The sequence below is a fragment of the Octopus bimaculoides genome, chromosome 3 (assembly GCF_046866305.1).
Source record: "Octopus bimaculoides isolate indiv1 chromosome 3, ASM4686630v1, whole genome shotgun sequence".
NCBI lineage: Eukaryota > Metazoa > Mollusca > Cephalopoda > Octopoda > Octopodidae > Octopus > Octopus bimaculoides.
In genome coordinates this window covers 10,298,986-10,315,640 of record NC_142930.1, presented here as the reverse complement: position 1 = coordinate 10,315,640, position 16,655 = coordinate 10,298,986, and the positions used below count along the sequence as shown (strand labels likewise).

The window sequence follows — 16,655 nt, the reverse complement described above, 5'->3', positions numbered from 1 at the left end:
ACAGAAGCAGGAAGTAAGAGTGAGAGAAAGTTGTGGTGGAAGAGTACAGCAGGGTTCACCACCATCCCCTGCTGGAGCCTTGTGGAGCTTTAGGTATTTTCGCTCAATAAACACTCACAACGCCCGGTCTGGGAATCGAAACCGCGATCCTATGACCGCGAGTTCGCTGCCCTAACCACTGGGCCATTGCACCCCCACGGTTATTAGATAATGATTAGAATATTTGCTTAGTCCCTAGAAAATATATGATTTGGATCCTGTCAAAATCATTACATATTTTCTTTTGAAACATAATGCCTACACCAGTTAAAATTAACATTAAAAACCCAGAAAACTTAGAAGAAATAAATTGAATACCAAAGAAAATCATGTTTCTACTGACAAACAGATGGTTCTCAATAAGAAACATGTTTAATTTATGATTTTGTTCTCTGATAAGATGAGAATATAATGTTGTTTGCCTATTGGGGTTGTTGCTGTTTAGTTTCAGGTCAGTCAATTCAAGAAACTTAGGATTAGATGCATTCCAACGATGACCATCCTGTCTTTTTTAATCAACTATTATGTCTCTGATACTACAGTAGCTATTGTAGTTTTATATGATCCTTTTTTAAAAGGGGAGTGATTTAAAGGGAAAATTGGTAATTATTTCTAGTATTACATGCAGTGACCATATTGATGCTCCTTAGATTACTTCAGTGTTTCTATTGAATCAAGCTAAAGAGGAAGACTCTACTTGGTTGCTTGACCTACAACAAAAACAACCAAATCTTTTTTGAGTTCATTCCAGTCGCATGGCACCTTGGGTAAGTGTCTTCTACAGTCACCACAGACTACAAACCAAAGCCTTGTGAGTGGGTTTTGTAGATGGAAACTGAAAGAAGCCTGTCACACACACATATGTATATATGTTTGTGCTTCCTTGTCTTGACATCATGCAATAATTGTAAGTGAGTGTCATTGCTACACAAGTAGTATCATTAATTTTCAATGTTTTGTGCAACACATCTAGTCACAAGGAAATATTACCTTGCTTGGAAACAGGTAAGGGCGGGCAACAGCAAGGACATCCAGCTGTAAAAAAGATATGCCTCAATAAGCTCTGACATATGAAAGAATAGAAAAGTGGACGCGTAAACAATGATGGTGATAATAAGAATGGCTCTGTAAATTTAAAGATAGTTTACTACTCTTTTACTCGTTTACTTGTTTCAGTTATTTGACTGTGGCCATGCTGGAGCACTGCCTTTAGTCGAGCAAATCGACCCTAGGACTTATTCTTTGTAAGCCTAGTACTTATTCTATCAGTCTCTTATTGCCGAACCGCTAAGTGGCGGGAACATAAACACACCAGCATCGGTTGTCAAGCGATGCTAGGGGGACAAACACAGACACAAACATACACACACACATACATATATATATATACATATATATATACATATATACGACGGGCTTCTTTCAGTTTCCGTCTACCAAATCCACTCACAAAGCTATAGTAGAAGATACTTGCCCAAGGTGCCACGCAGTGAGACTGAACCCGGAACCATGTGGTTGGTAAGCAAGCTACTTACCACACAGCCACTCCTGCGCCTATTAATTTAAAATTAATAAGATATTTTTAGTCTTGTGCCAAAATATGTTTTAAGGTTAAAACACCTCGAGAACTTGCAACAGCAACAAATAAAAGGTGAAATCTACCTAATCGGGTGGATTTTGGTCTTTTTCAGCTTCTTTGCATGCTCTTCTTTCAGACAAACTGGTTATTTATCATTCAATATCCAGAAAAAAATCATCTACAACTCTAGGAGCATAAGAAAATTTCTTTAGTTTAAAATAGCCACTCACAAACACACACACACATATATATATATATATATATATATATATATGAATGATAGATTCTCCCGTCGAAGACGACGTATTAGTTTTCAGCTTTTGCCGAACGACCTGCACAAACGATTCGTTTATAATGATCAAATGTTCGTGCTGCACATTGGCTCACTCTCTCCATCAAACCGACGTTGTCTGAACAGCTGCACGGTGTACCACACGTTAGGCGCCGAGGTGATCGCAGAGCAAAGTGAGATGAAGTGTTTTGCTTAAGAACACAACGCACCACCCGGTCTAGGAATTGAAGTCCCGATTGCTAGATCATGAGTAGAACACTATAACTACTAGGCCATGCGCCCTCTTTATATATATATATATATATATATATAGCAATGTTAATTCTCTAAATGAAGTATTAACAGTAACTGCACGATAAAGTGTAGTATATTGCCACTTAAGTGTGGCTGACCCCTAGGGGTGGATGTTACTGTTGCTTTTAGCCCCAGGAGGACATCTCCTCCAGCTGGCTTATCGACACACGACTGTGTCCTGTTTGCCAAGGGAGTTATCCCTCTCACCACGACCAGCAGCACGAACGTATCCGGATTTCAGGGTTATTTCCCTTCGTCGGCGTTCGACAGCTGATGACCTTGGCGAGAGAGAAAAACCCTGAAATCCGGATACGTTCGTGCTGCTGGTCGTGGTGAGAGGGATAACTCCCTTGGCAAACAGGACACAGTCGTGTGTCGATAAGCCAGCTGGAGGAGATGTCCTCCTGGGGCTAAAAGCAACAGTAACATCCACCCCTAGGGGTCAGCCACACTTAAGTGGCAATATACTACACTTTATCGTGCAGTTACTGTTAATACTTCATTTAGAGAATTAACATTGCTTGTTTTCACCTTTTCAATATCAGTGAAGAATGTCACTGGAAAAGAAGATATAAGATTTGCCAGGTTTTTCTCTCTCGCCAAGGTCATCAGCTGTCGAACGCCGACGAAGGGAAATAACCCTGAAATCCGGATACGTTCGTGCTGCTGGTCGTGGTGAGAGGGATAACTCCCTTGGCAAACAGGACACAGTCGTGTGTCGATAAGCCAGCTGGAGGAGATGTCCTCCTGGGGCTAAAAGCAACAGTAACATCCACCCCTAGGGGTCAGCCACACTTAAGTGGCAATATACTACACTTTATCGTGCAGTTACTGTTAATACTTCATTTAGAGAATTAACATTGCTTGTTTTCACCTTTTCAATATCAGTGAAGAATGTCACTGGAAAAGAAGATATAAGATTTGCCAGGTTTTTCTCTCTCGCCAAGGTCATCAGCTGTCGAACGCCGACGAAGGGAAATAACCCTGAAATCCGGATACGTTCGTGCTGCTGGTCGTGGTGAGAGGGATAACTCCCTTGGCAAACAGGACACAGTCGTGTGTCGATAAGCCAGCTGGAGGAGATGTCCTCCTGGGGCTAAAAGCAACAGTAACATCCACCCCTAGGGGTCAGCCACACTTAAGTGGCAATATACTACACTTTATATATATATATATATATATATATATAATTCTTATGGACAGTTTAACATTTTTCGTAAATAAATGTATTTTCGACAACTGTCACGTCTCAAGAGTTGGATTATTCTAGATTAAGAACATTTAAAATATTAGCATTGTAAATATATTCTTTAAAACACGCATTAAGGTCATCTCTACAGATTTTCTATGGAAATTATAGCTGGCACTGATTTTATTACGTTTTCTATCCGGGACGTCAGATGTATATAAAAAAAAATCCGGTAGATGAAGGGAAATCACTCTAAAAAAATTACCTAGATTACCTCCCTTTAAAAAATGATTAACGCTAACCGCATGACCGATTCTTGAGCAGGATCTATGATTAACGTTCTAGTCGTGATCATTACGTTCCTTTTCCAGACTTACTGTATTACACGAGTCTTTCAATTCTAAGATAGTAGGGATTTGTGAGAAATTTGGCTGCTGTTTCAGGTAGATTGAGCAACCACCAAGACATCATTCCACTGACTTGTTGCTGCTATAGAAGCTTATATGTCTCAACAGGTTCCTCTACACCCACTCAGCTCATTTTAAATTCATGAAACAACTTTCTCTTAGATGTTTATGCGTAACCATTTCAATGCATGAGAAAATAATAGAAAAAACATGATACATTGGAGATAAAATGAATTGATTTCAAGAAAGTGTATACAGAAATAATAATCTGTAATTGGGTATAGAATAAAACAAAAACTGAATAAAAGAACAGCCTAATGTCAAAGATAAAGTGTTGAATGCAAGATCACCAAAGCTGTTAGAAGACTACAGGATCAAAAAGTAGGGAAGTGAAACACAACACAGGAATGAAGGAGACTTTATTAAAGCTATAGGAAAGGAAATATATCAAAGGGAAAGGAGAACTAGTTGGTATCTACAGGATTAAGGGAAATTTTATCAACAGAAAGCTATGATCCAGTTTCTGAAAGGTTGCTAAATCAGTCTGATATTTCTGCAGATCTAATTCCAGCCCAGCAATTTTTGATGGGGATCAGTTAAAATGGTGAGGAGTGGCAAAATTTTATTGATTATCTAGCTTTGGATGCTGATGATTTGGCATGACTTATTGGAAATTTAATCTGTTTTGGCGACACTGTATATTAGCACTGGAGGCACACACACACACACACACATGTAGAAATATACATATACCAACACTTATGAGCCTGCAAGATTAGGTATGCTCAACTGGAGTGGAGTTGCAAGAGATGAACCTGTATGCAAGGGCCACCATGTTTTTACTTAGCTTGATGTGTCTTCTCAAGCACAGCAAACCACCAAGAGTCTTGATCTCCTGTCATCCTCTCTGTGAGTCCCAACGTTTGTACATCCTTTCTCACTACTTCATCCCACATTTTTTTGGGTCTACCCCTTCCACATGTTCCTTCTACAATTAGAAATCAGTACCCCTTGATGCAACTGTCCTTGTTCATACACATTACATGGCCATACCAGCACAATCTTCTCTCTTGCACACTACATTTGATGCTATGTATACCCAGTTTTTCTCTCAAATCACTCTCACTCTGTCGTATATGCACACTGACATTACTCATCCAGTGAAGCATACTGGCTTCATTTCTTTCAAGTCTTTATATATCCTCAGTAGTCACAGCCCATGTCTCACTGCCATGTAGCATAGCTGTCCGTACACAAGCAAGCTGTCCATAGTATACTTCTTGTTTATAAATAAATAAATGCGCCCTTTTAAAGCCAAGCCAGGCTCATGGGCCTGGTTTCCCGGTTTCAATGGCGTATGTGTTCCCCAGCTGGACGGGACGCCAGTCCATCGCAGCGTTACTCATTTTTGCCAGCTGAGTGAACTGAAGTGTTTTGCTCAAGAACACAACGTGTTGCCCGGTCCAGGAATCGAAACCACAATCTTACGATCATGATGCTGACACCCTAACCACTAAGCCACACGGCTCCACACTTCTTGTTTATATGTAACATTATTGTAGCAGATGGTTTTATCCTGCTGCTCTAGATATCTGGTGATACCTCTCTTGATCTGTGTGAATACTGAGATTTTCAAATTGGGTGGTCCTTTAGGAGTTATGAAACTTGCTCTTGAGGATTGCACCAAAACATTTGGGGATGGAAGATTATCTATTTTGTTTTCTCTATAATGAATAGCATAGAATTATATTTGGAGTTGATATGGTCTGGTAAGACTTTGACAAATTCTTCAAATGTGTCTACCACATAACTGAACCAAACTGTGGATTTTAAATTTAAACTTCTCAGAACTATGTCTTTAAAGTGTCTCAAGTATTAACTATTATTGATAATAAGGAAGAACCCACAGAAGATTCCTTTCCATGAGTTAGAAAACAATTGTTCTTACAGTGCCAGTATTTCTGTAAATACGAGTGGTATTTGTTTGAGAATTTTTTTGTTTTTCAATTTGTTGTTGGTAACTAATGACACATAGTCAATTAGAAACAATTATGAAAAGGTTATTTCCATCAGAGATTATCATCTGACAGGATGTGAGTAACCAATCTAGAATGAATTCCACAAAATATGCAGAATTTTAAACAAATAAGTCAATTTTAATTAAGAGAGGAAACATTGTGGTTACTAGAACGCAGCAAACATAATGGTAACATGACTAATAATTAATGCATTTTGATATGATAATTCTCTAGTGATGCCAAGGTTGTCTACATGTTATTTATCAAAAAGAAGCTCTGTGTTCTTTTTCAATATGCATCGCAACATACACTCTTGAAGACGGTTTCTTTTCTAAAGATTTGAACTGAGAGGAATGGTTGACTTCAATATATTAAAATTTTTCAATGTAGCTAATCTACCTCAATCTTCTCTAATTTCATAACATCCTTCTCATTAGAGGATATGATTTTTAAAATATATCTTAAAACCCCTTTTACTAAAGAAAGAAAGAACGAAAGAAAAAGTTCACATTCCAAAGCATTGTAGAAAATATTACTAGTAATATTTAAACTGAAAGCTTTATAAGCAATATTTGACACAGCTGCATAATGCAGATTTCAGTGACTAATTCTCACAACTGAATTAATTTGTTCTTCAAGCTACAAACTTAGAAATTGACATGTCAGTAGTTTGTATTTACTTTATAATAATGTATACCTTTGAAATAATACAAGACATCAGTAACTTGAGTAATGTATATTTCTCTCAAGATAAAATTAATTGCACATTGCCAGTACCCTTAAGCAAGAGTACCATAGAAATGAAAGTAAAATATAAAAGTGAAGCAATGAAATATACTGAATTTCTGTATATAAACTGCCATGAGAATAACTGTATTTATATTTCTTAAATTTTTTTTCTTGCACTTTAATAATCCTCTACAATATTACAACTGGATGGTAATGTCTGGGACAAAAGATGTGTGTGGGAAGAGGCTGCAAGGAGTAAGGGGAGAGTGAGAGATGGTTAGAGAAAGGGAATAAGTAAGAGGGCAAATATAATGAACTTGTGTTGAGGAATGATAAGTAGGAAAGAGGGGAATCTAGGTGACAACTGTAGAAATTTGTAAGGTTGAAGAATGACCAATGATACATGAGTCTGGAGGAGAAATAAAGGAGAGGCAGTGACTGACAGGGGTGGGTGAAGAGCAGCAGAATAAAAATAATAACGATAATGTGGCTGTGTCACCCTTTCCCATTGCTTATATATTTCACGTACCAGAAATAATTACCCCTGCATCAACCAGATAATGCCAACAACAGTAATAAAAAGTCATAGCAAACACATACCAATGGTATTCGTAATAACATTAGATATAATTATTTATATATTGATAATAGTTTAAACAGCACCTATTGTAACAAGCAGCAAGTGTCGATGACAAATTAAATGAGAGAAAAGTAATTGTATGCTAATGTACTAACTGCTGACAAAGTACAACCGAACTTTTCATATTAAACTTTAGGTATGTATATAATGAAATACAAGTAAATACATGTGTTTGTAGTATCATATATACAGAAATTAAGTAGATTATTTTGAATTTCTATTTTACTTCTTAACCTCTTAACATACCTATTTTTTTTTTCAATTTCCATGCAAAGAACATTTTTTTATTATTTATTTTGAATCTGTATATAAGGAAGAATAAGTAGATAAATTATTTTGGATCAGGTATGATTTATTATGAAGTTACTGATAGAAAATGGGAATAACATCATGAATGAAGTATTTCAGGTTAGAAATAAGTGACAGATACCTCAGGGTACAGTGAACATATATTTTCATTCAAATATATATATATATATATTTACTAGACATCTCTGAAGGAAAATATACAAGATAATATGTTAAGAGGTTAAAAGTTTACTTTTGGTTCATTGACATTCTAAAATATGATTTAATCATTTAGATTAAATAATGTAGACCTATGTGCCCATAAAAAAGATAGGATGGTCACAGCTGGAATGCCTTTGGTCAAGGATTTACTTTATCATAGTTGGCCTAAAGTTAAACCACAACTCTTCAAGTATGCAACAGTTTATGACTTTGTCATTTGCTCATCAGCTTTTACTATGTTTACCTCCCACTCCCCAATCCTGTCCTCATGGCCCTCTGTTTCTTTATCTTTGCTATCCAGTAGTTCCCCCATCACTCTATATACCCAGGTTTTTCACCACTCACTGCATTCCCCTCCCCACTTTCTAATCACACTTCTTTGGCAATGTCCTGCCACATATTATGGCCTTCAAACCTCAAGGGTGTGCCTTGGCACTCAGTCCACTCTGCTGGGTCATTGGTGTTAGGAAGGGCATCCAGTTGCAAAAATCCTGCCAAAACAGACACCAACACAAGTGCATTTTACATGGTACCAGTACTTGTAAAGGACAAGCCTGTATGTGTGATTTTAATTAGCTGACCATGATTTTACTTAGCTTCACTGCACTTTTATGGAATGAAAGCTCTAAGCAGTGATGTTTATAAATACAAACATTTTGCTAGTTCAAATATGCCTCAAGCATATTTGAACTGATTTGGTGTGTTTACATCGTTCTGTCTACAGCAAAAAAATTTCTCCATGACAAAATACAATGAATGGCTTTCTTATGGATTCGAATATGCCTCAAGCATATTTGAAATGGTAACAAGTTTGTATTTATACACATCTCAGCTTAGTGCTTTCATTCTGTACTTTTATTTACAGTGAACCACTGATTAGTGCAACCAATCAAAGCACAATGATGGGAATATAAGACGGACCTGTCTCTTTTGTTAGTTTGCAGTGTCTGTCTTTTCAATTCCTTGTGCTGAAGATGAGATAACTACTCCAAAATGCATGCATCCACCAGTCTGGTTAGGAAACACTGTGAACTGACTCGGTCTATTTACACTTGTCTGTCTTCAGTGAGAAATTTTCTCCCTGACAAAATACAGTGAATGACTTTCTTACGGGTTTAAATGTCTCAAGCATATTTGAACTGGTAACAAGTTTGTGCATGTATATATATATATTATCGTTTACTTGTTACAGTCATTAGACTTTAGACTGCAGCCATGCTAGGGCACTGCTTTGAGGAAATTTTAGTCAAATGAATTGACCCCAGTACTTACTTTATAAGTCTCTTTTGCCTAACTGCTAAGTTACAGGGATATAAACACACCAGCACTGGTTGTTAAGCAGCAGAAGGAGCAAACAGACACACACACACACACATGATGGGTTTCTTTCAGTTTCCATCTACTAAATACACTCACAAGGTGCCACACAGTGGGACTGAACCCAAAGCCAGGTTTCTTACCATGTTGGGAAACAAATGCGTATATCAAATGATATGCTCATTTACCATCTCGGATATTTCCATGCATCCACGCTCTATTACTCAATAGCCATATTCTACGTCTATCCGTCCGTTTTGACAAGATTTTTTTCCCCGTCTTGCTGGGGCTTTTGGTGAGTGTTTAGTTAATTAGAGAGAGAGAGAGAACAAATACAAATATACCATTTTAGTTAGAAAAAGGGCAGAAACAAACTGTTGTTATGACAGAAAGAGGGGAAAACAAGATTGTTTGTCCCACTCTATTTTCCTTCAATAAAATTATTCTTTTCTGCATTTCAAACAACTCAAATTTCTTGCGAAATTCCAACGATGAACTGATTTAATTAATTTAATTTTCGTGTCGTGTGTGACGGGGGAAGGGGGTTAGAAATTTGAAACTTGTAATTTTGAAAAGAATTCCAATTTTAATCGTGTTTCTGAAGGTTTGGTATTATAAAATGACGAAAAATGCCAGAACAACAACAAAAAAATATCCATTATTCCGAAGGTTCGATAAGAGATGGGGTGGGTGGGTGTCAAGATGTTTGAAGAACATGAACTTTCGAACAAAAGGTAGAGTTTTGGAAAAGTTCTCACAAAATTCTATATGTTGCGAAAGTGTCTGAGAATGTGTAAGAGTAAAAAAAAAAAATGCAAACATAAAATTGAAATTTAAAAAAGTATTTTTAGAATCGGAATTTCCATTGCATGAAATAGAGCAATATATAAATATGAAGTAAATAAGTAACACATACTTTCCTATGAGATATCTGCGACTTCAAAGATTACAAACTTGTAGGAAGAAATTAACTACCGTTAGATATACAACGAATAATAAACGAGAGCGATCAATGGCAAATATAGGAAATACAATTCATTTTTTTCGGAATAGTTTCACTTTCACGATGATTCTGAAATTTAAAAGCGCTTTAAATAAATTCTAAGATGCTTTTAGCGTTATGTGAAGGAAAAGTTTTCAATTAGATTATCAAATTTGTTTATTAAAAAATACTCATGTCAAAGTGTTTAAAAGTTACCTGTTTTTTTGACTGCCGGGAATCGTTCGATTGCGAGTCCATATTTTTACAAACAAATGTGGGAAGTGAAAACAAACAGAAGGAAGATGCTAAGGGGAAGTAACTATCAATTACAAAATCTATTCTTCAGTGTTTGTCCTATAATGCAACTAAGTGCTTCGGTTTGGCTGCTGTTACCTAAACTTTTCATTGTTATTTATGCATATGATGCAATTGCACACGAAATTACGATAGTTTACTTTCGGGGGGGTTTCCCATAAATTTCTTTTTGGCGGGCTGCTGTTACTTACTGAGCACCGGTTTTAAGACATAGAGTGAGAAAGAGAGAGAAAGAAAGAAACAGAGAATCTTCTAGAACATTCTCAGGAAAAACGAATGTTCTTTAGCACTGCTGGTGGTGGGGTACTATACGTCGGAAGACGTCAAATCATCGTGGTAAAATGCAACAGACCATTTGATACTTTTTTAGCCTTGAAATATTTCCTTTTTGGTATACTACTACTACTACTACTACTACTACTACTACTACTACTACTACTACTACTACTAGCATGCCTCCTCCTTCTCCGAATTTGTTTCCTCATAATTTCCAGGAAATTTGATGTTTTTCTTTTAAATGTTCAATATATGCCTTTCAGACGGTGTAAATTACGATTATATCGGAATTTGATATGGAGTAAAAAAAAAAAAAGCACTGCCTTTAGTCGAGCATATTGACCCCGGGACTTATTCTTTGTAAGCCTAGTACTTATTCTATCGGATTTTTTTTGCCGAACCGCTAAGTGACGGGGGATATAAACACACCAGCATCGGTTGTCAAGCAATGCTAGGGGGACAAACATAGACACACAAACACACACACATGCATATATATTCTCTTTTTTCTTTTACTCTCTTTTACTTGTTTCAGTCATTTGACTGCGGCCATGCTGGAGCACCGCCTTTAGTCGAGAAAATCGACCCCAGGACTTATTCTTTGGATGCCTAGTACTTATTCTATCGGATTTTTTTGCCGAACCGCTAAGTTACGGGGACCTAAACACACCACCATCGGTTGTCAAGCAATGCTAGGGGGACAAACATAGACACACAAACACACACACATGCATATACATATATATTCTCTTTTTTCTTTTACTCTCTTTTACTTGTTTCAGTCATTTGACTGCGGCCATGCTGGAGCACCGCCTTTAGTCGAGAAAATCGACCCCAGGACTTATTCTTTGGATGCCTAGTACTTATTCTATCGGATTTTTTTGCCGAACCGCTAGGTTACGGGGACCTAAACACACCACCATCGGTTGTCAAGCAATGCTAGGGGGACAAACACAGACACACAAACATGCATATGCATACATATATACGACGGGCTTCTTTCAGTTTCCGTCTACCAAATCCACTCACAAGGCTTTGGTCGGCCCGAGGCTATAGTAGAAGACACTTGCCCAAGGTGCCACGCAGTGGGACTGAACCCGGAACCATGTAGTTGGTAAGCAAGCTACTTACCACACAGCCACTCCTGCGCCTATGCTAACACACATCACAAAATGAAACTTAAAATTTCGAAAAAAATTGTGATGTGTGTCAGTATCTATGCGTGCGAGGCCGTCAATATGTTTTTTCACATTATATTCCGATATAATCGTAATCTACAACATCTGAAAGATATTTGTAGCAAAATTCATAAAAGGATACTAATTTTTCTGAAAGTTATGAGGAAACAAAGCCGACTTTTGTGACTTTTCAGAAACTCCTCTGTCCACCCTCGGAAAAAAAATTTTTATGACAAATTCCGATATAATCAGAATCTGCACCATCTGAAGCATATTTGTAAAAATTTCATTTAGAAATATTGATTTTTCTGGACGTTATGAGGAAACAAATTATGGGTCACACACGTGTGTTGATATGCCTTGTTTTTTCCCCGAAGAGTTTTTAAGAAATCATAAAAATATTTATCAAATGGCAACATTGACCTCCAGCTTAATTTTGATATTGTGTTAGAACATAGAATATTGCATTATATGCCTTGAGAAGATCTCTCATATAGATTCGCGCGCGCGCGCGCACACACACACACATATATATATAGTTAGGTTATATTCTGTTGAGAACATAGTAGAGTACCTTTAGATTTCACCCGATGCTATCCAGCAGTAGTATTATATGTACTGCCAGATTTGCGTTGGGGCTTCTGTAGTGTGTGAATGGATAATTGAATAAGTTGGAGTCAACAAGAAGTAGTACAGAGAAACTTTTATTTTTAATAACTACAATTGTTTCCACGCAACGTAATTCCCCAGGTTTGCAGGTATTTGGTTATGCAACCGTTTCCCTGCATTATGAGATCTTGTGTTTCCTCAAGTGAAGTATAAATATTGTTTCCGCAAACTAAAACTCTCGGCTCCAAGCGCATCCTTTCTGTCTGTCGTGGCTTGCGAGGTAGTAGTACCCACTCAGTGTATAAAAAAAAAATGCGTTGTGAACCACGACAATAAATCCGAAAGAGAAGCACACTTTAAGACTTAGAGTCAAGTTATAAAGCAGTAGAGTAATTAGATAAAGATAGTTATGACCGGTCTATGGGGTTTCCCAGGGTTTGGCGTCCATAAAGCGCTTAGCCTTACAGCGTCTCTTCAGACCTTAATGGCCGGTGGTCTATAACCTCTCTCTCTCTCTCTCTCTCTCTCTCACACACACACACACACAAACACACACACACGTGTGTGTGTTTGTGCTTGTCTCCCACCATCGTTTCACGATCAGTGCTGGTTTGTCTACGTTCCCGTAACTCGGTAAAAGAGACCGATACAATAAGTATCAGGCTTAGAAAAAGTTCTAGAGTCGATTCGTTCGACTAAACTCTTCAAGGCAGTGTCCTTGCATTGCATGGCCGCAGTCTAATATCTGAAGCAAGTGAAAAATAAATATTTTAGTTTAATTCCAATAAATAACATCGGCAGGTGACGATAATGACGATTGATTAAGATGTGTTGAGTGTCGCCGGCTTGAAATCATTGAATCTCAATTTAACTAAATCGATTATTTGAATATCCCAATGTTTCTAATTTTGACAATGTAACTGTGTGCGCACGCACTCGCGCGTGTGTTTGTCCTCCACCAGTACTTGATAACTGGGTTTGGTGTGTTTACGTCCCCGTAATGTAGCACTTTATATCTATACTTAATATACTTTATGCAAAATTTTATAGAGTTTCATGCCATGGATGCTTCTCTCTCCGTCTTTTCCTCTTCCCCTTATTTTTCTCTCGCTCTTCGCCTTTTCCTTTAACTAATCACGTGAAGCATTACAGCTAAGTAACGGGGCTAAGTAACGGAGTGACAAGCATAACTGCCTACGTGAACATACTTTGGCCATTCAGTATCGGATGTTACGTAACCAATGAAGCCGTAGATTTGAAAGAAAGTTGTGTAAAATTTCCGTCTAATAGTTTTGTCGAAGGTTTTAGAATCTTTGCCAAAGTTATACAATAAGCTAAGATTTTGAAATCCACGATAGAGCGAACTCAGGCGCCACACGGAACTCTGCCCCTCGGTTCCATGATTGGTGATCTCACTTTTTTACTTGTTCTATCTATAAACAACTATGATCATTTATCATGTAGTGACGTCATTTGGCGCCAAGGTACAGTCGCCATTACTGCGTTTTTATCCACGCATGCGTGGAATTCAACATCTAAACGTTCCCGCTTTTTTCATTCTCTTTCTCGGCCGGCCGGCCATGAGCATGGACGTGTCAAGCAGTGTCTCCAACATTCCAACTCTGGAGACAGTCTCTTTCCAACATTCCAACTCTGGAGCTAGACAAATAACCTCTCAACATCATTGACGGCGTCTCAGCAACCAAAGGGCGAAGTGTTGCCTATTTCCTCTGTAAATAAATATTGTTGTGTTGATAATTCAGAATCTGCGTTCCGTTGTTTCTTCAGAATTTAATGTACGGAAGCGGGTGTACACCTAATGGTGTATAACCACGTTCCTATAATCATATAACCAACTAAAATATTGATATATTTCAGGACGGTCATTTTTTTGCCAAATAAATGCAATCGCTATATATTCGTTCTTCAATTTAGCTTTATTATTGTTTGACCATTGTCTTAAATCGTTCGTTACGCTTTCTGTGAACTTCTCAGCGACTCTCTGTCTTCTGTTCTGTTTAGTCCATTCTGTCTAGATGTGTGACGAAAGATTATTTGACTAAAAAACCCCCAAAAAACTCAAAAATGGCCATGCTGAACCGCTAAGTTACGGGGACATAAACGCACCAACACCAGTTGTCAAGCGTTGGTTGGGATAAACACAGATACAAAAACGCGCGCGCGCAAACACACACACACACACGCGATGGGTTTCTTATGTCTCTCTTTGGTAAATGGACGCCAAACCAAGAACATCGACCGGTCCGGAGTCAGAGAGTTACGCTCGAGAATGGAATCATCCACACACTCTCTCTCTAATTATAAAGACAACTGTTTCTATGTCTTTCTTCGTAGCAGTCACACAGAGAATACTAATTCAATGAATCAGGGATTCACAGAAAATATTTTGCGGCATCAAACAAATAACTTATGTACACACAACGGCGCGATGACGTCGTTGATTTTATAGTGTAACGACTGACATTATAATCAATTTAAGAAACGGCCTTCGTAACAATTAATGAATTGTTCTTCACTCAGTCGTTTCCCTGATGTAAACTTCGACATTAAAACATCATCGTCGTTACAATATGATGATCACTTTTAAAAGGTGTTAAGGTTTTAGTGCTGAGCTAAACGGTTTGATCTTCGAGGGGGTGCTGAAAAGTTCCTGACTTTAAAGGTGTCGCGAAAAGCAAGGTTGGATGCTCAACCTTTCAAGTTCTTTTACAAGGCTTAGAAAAACTGAAGGGCCGCCGTAATTAGTGTGTGAATCTGAAAGAGGAATATGTTGAATAAAATCATAATTAACTGATCCTTTTGTAATTTTATTTTGCTCAAAGCCAGGAACTTTTCAGTATCCCCTAGTATTTTCTTATTTAGCAGTCAATTGACAGTTATTTATTTGCTCTTCCATTCAGCATAGAGCTGTAAGACACTGCATTATTTGCTAATGTGGGTTAGAGAATATGAATAGATCAGCATTGGTACTTTCTGCTTAGTGGTGTAGCATAGGCTTTGGTCAACTTGTGCAGTAGCCAAACAGGCTGTTCACTGATACATGACCACACCAAATACATGTAAAATGACCGTCCTGTGCAGTCCGTACAACCCGCTTATCCCCACACCACTCCACTGACTTTACCCCACTCCCCACTCATATTTGCATATCACCATCATGTCACATCACTCAAAATATTTTATGGAATGCTCATCTTAATTTTGTCTTTTAGATCACTCATCTATTTTTCATTTTTCTTTTAGTAATGCTATCCAATTATTTCATCGCTTGGTACTTTATCTATATAGTAGCGTTCGATCTGATGTATTACAGTAGACACACACATACACGCAAATACACACACACACACACACGCACACACGCGCACACTTACTCGCACGCGCGCACACATATAGAAAAGGGAAGTTACTCTAATAGGTGGAAAAAAAAAGATAAAATATACATGCAACCATATTCCCATAATACATAAACATCGTGCGTTCACAACGTACACACTCACACAAACATGTATATGTACATGCACATACATACACACGCACAAACATATATGTATGTACGTACTCATACATACACACATATCCACACACACACACACACGTACACATGTATATATATATATATATATATAATCATAAATATACAGGGATTAGCAAGAGTTGCTTCTCCAACATACTGAAATTTTAGAAATAGCAGTCAAAGAACTACTGATTCCAAACTACAAATTTTTTTTCTCTAATGGATGGCGATATTTATGGCACACACAGAATAAAAAACAGAAGAGAAAAGCAAAAACAAACCTGCCTTTAGTTAATTGAGTACGACGTTTCACGGTTAAGAGTATGAAGGTACTCTATTCCGATCTTCAGCCCAATATTCGAATAAATTTGAAAGTGTCTATATAACTCATGGAAAATTTTGATCATGCGACATCAAAACCACATGAGGAAGGCACTTACGAAATTTATCGGCTAGTGAGTTCAAACACTTCACTCCAAAGAATCTATTCCATGTGCGCCACAAAAAAAATTGTAGTTTGGAATTAGTAGTTCTTTGACTGCTATTTCTAAAATTTCAGTATGTTGGAGAAGCAACTCTTGCTAATCCCTGTATATTTATGATTACAAATGGTTTTACCGATAAAGGTTTTTTCATACTGAACTACTTGGCAAAATTGTTAATTATTAATTTTATTACTAATTGACGATTCCCTGCCCTATATCTGTATATATATATATATATATATATATATATATATATAT

General features: G+C 37.4%; 1 protein-coding gene across 15 annotated transcripts in view; it reads right to left on the bottom strand.

Moving 5' to 3' along the window:
* LOC106883935 (eukaryotic translation initiation factor 2-alpha kinase 1) overlaps positions 1-10,675 on the bottom strand; it is a 60,593-nt gene extending 49,918 nt beyond the window's left edge. For 5 of the 15 annotated variants that reach the window (XM_089348549.1, XM_089348548.1, XM_089348550.1 and 2 more), the window contains exons 1-2: positions 10,213-10,394; positions 1,030-1,074 (exon numbers count right to left, since the gene is read on the bottom strand). In XM_089348549.1, the coding sequence (XP_089204675.1) occupies positions 1,030-1,074; positions 10,213-10,254 (87 nt within the window). In that variant the 5' untranslated portion in view covers positions 10,255-10,394. Of the gene's footprint in view, positions 1-1,029; positions 1,075-1,513; positions 1,594-10,212 lie in introns of all 15 variants that reach the window. The other 10 variants (XM_089348552.1, XM_089348551.1, XM_089348554.1 and 7 more) reach the window with 7 other exon arrangements.
* Positions 10,676-16,655: the final 5,980 nt, after the last annotated feature.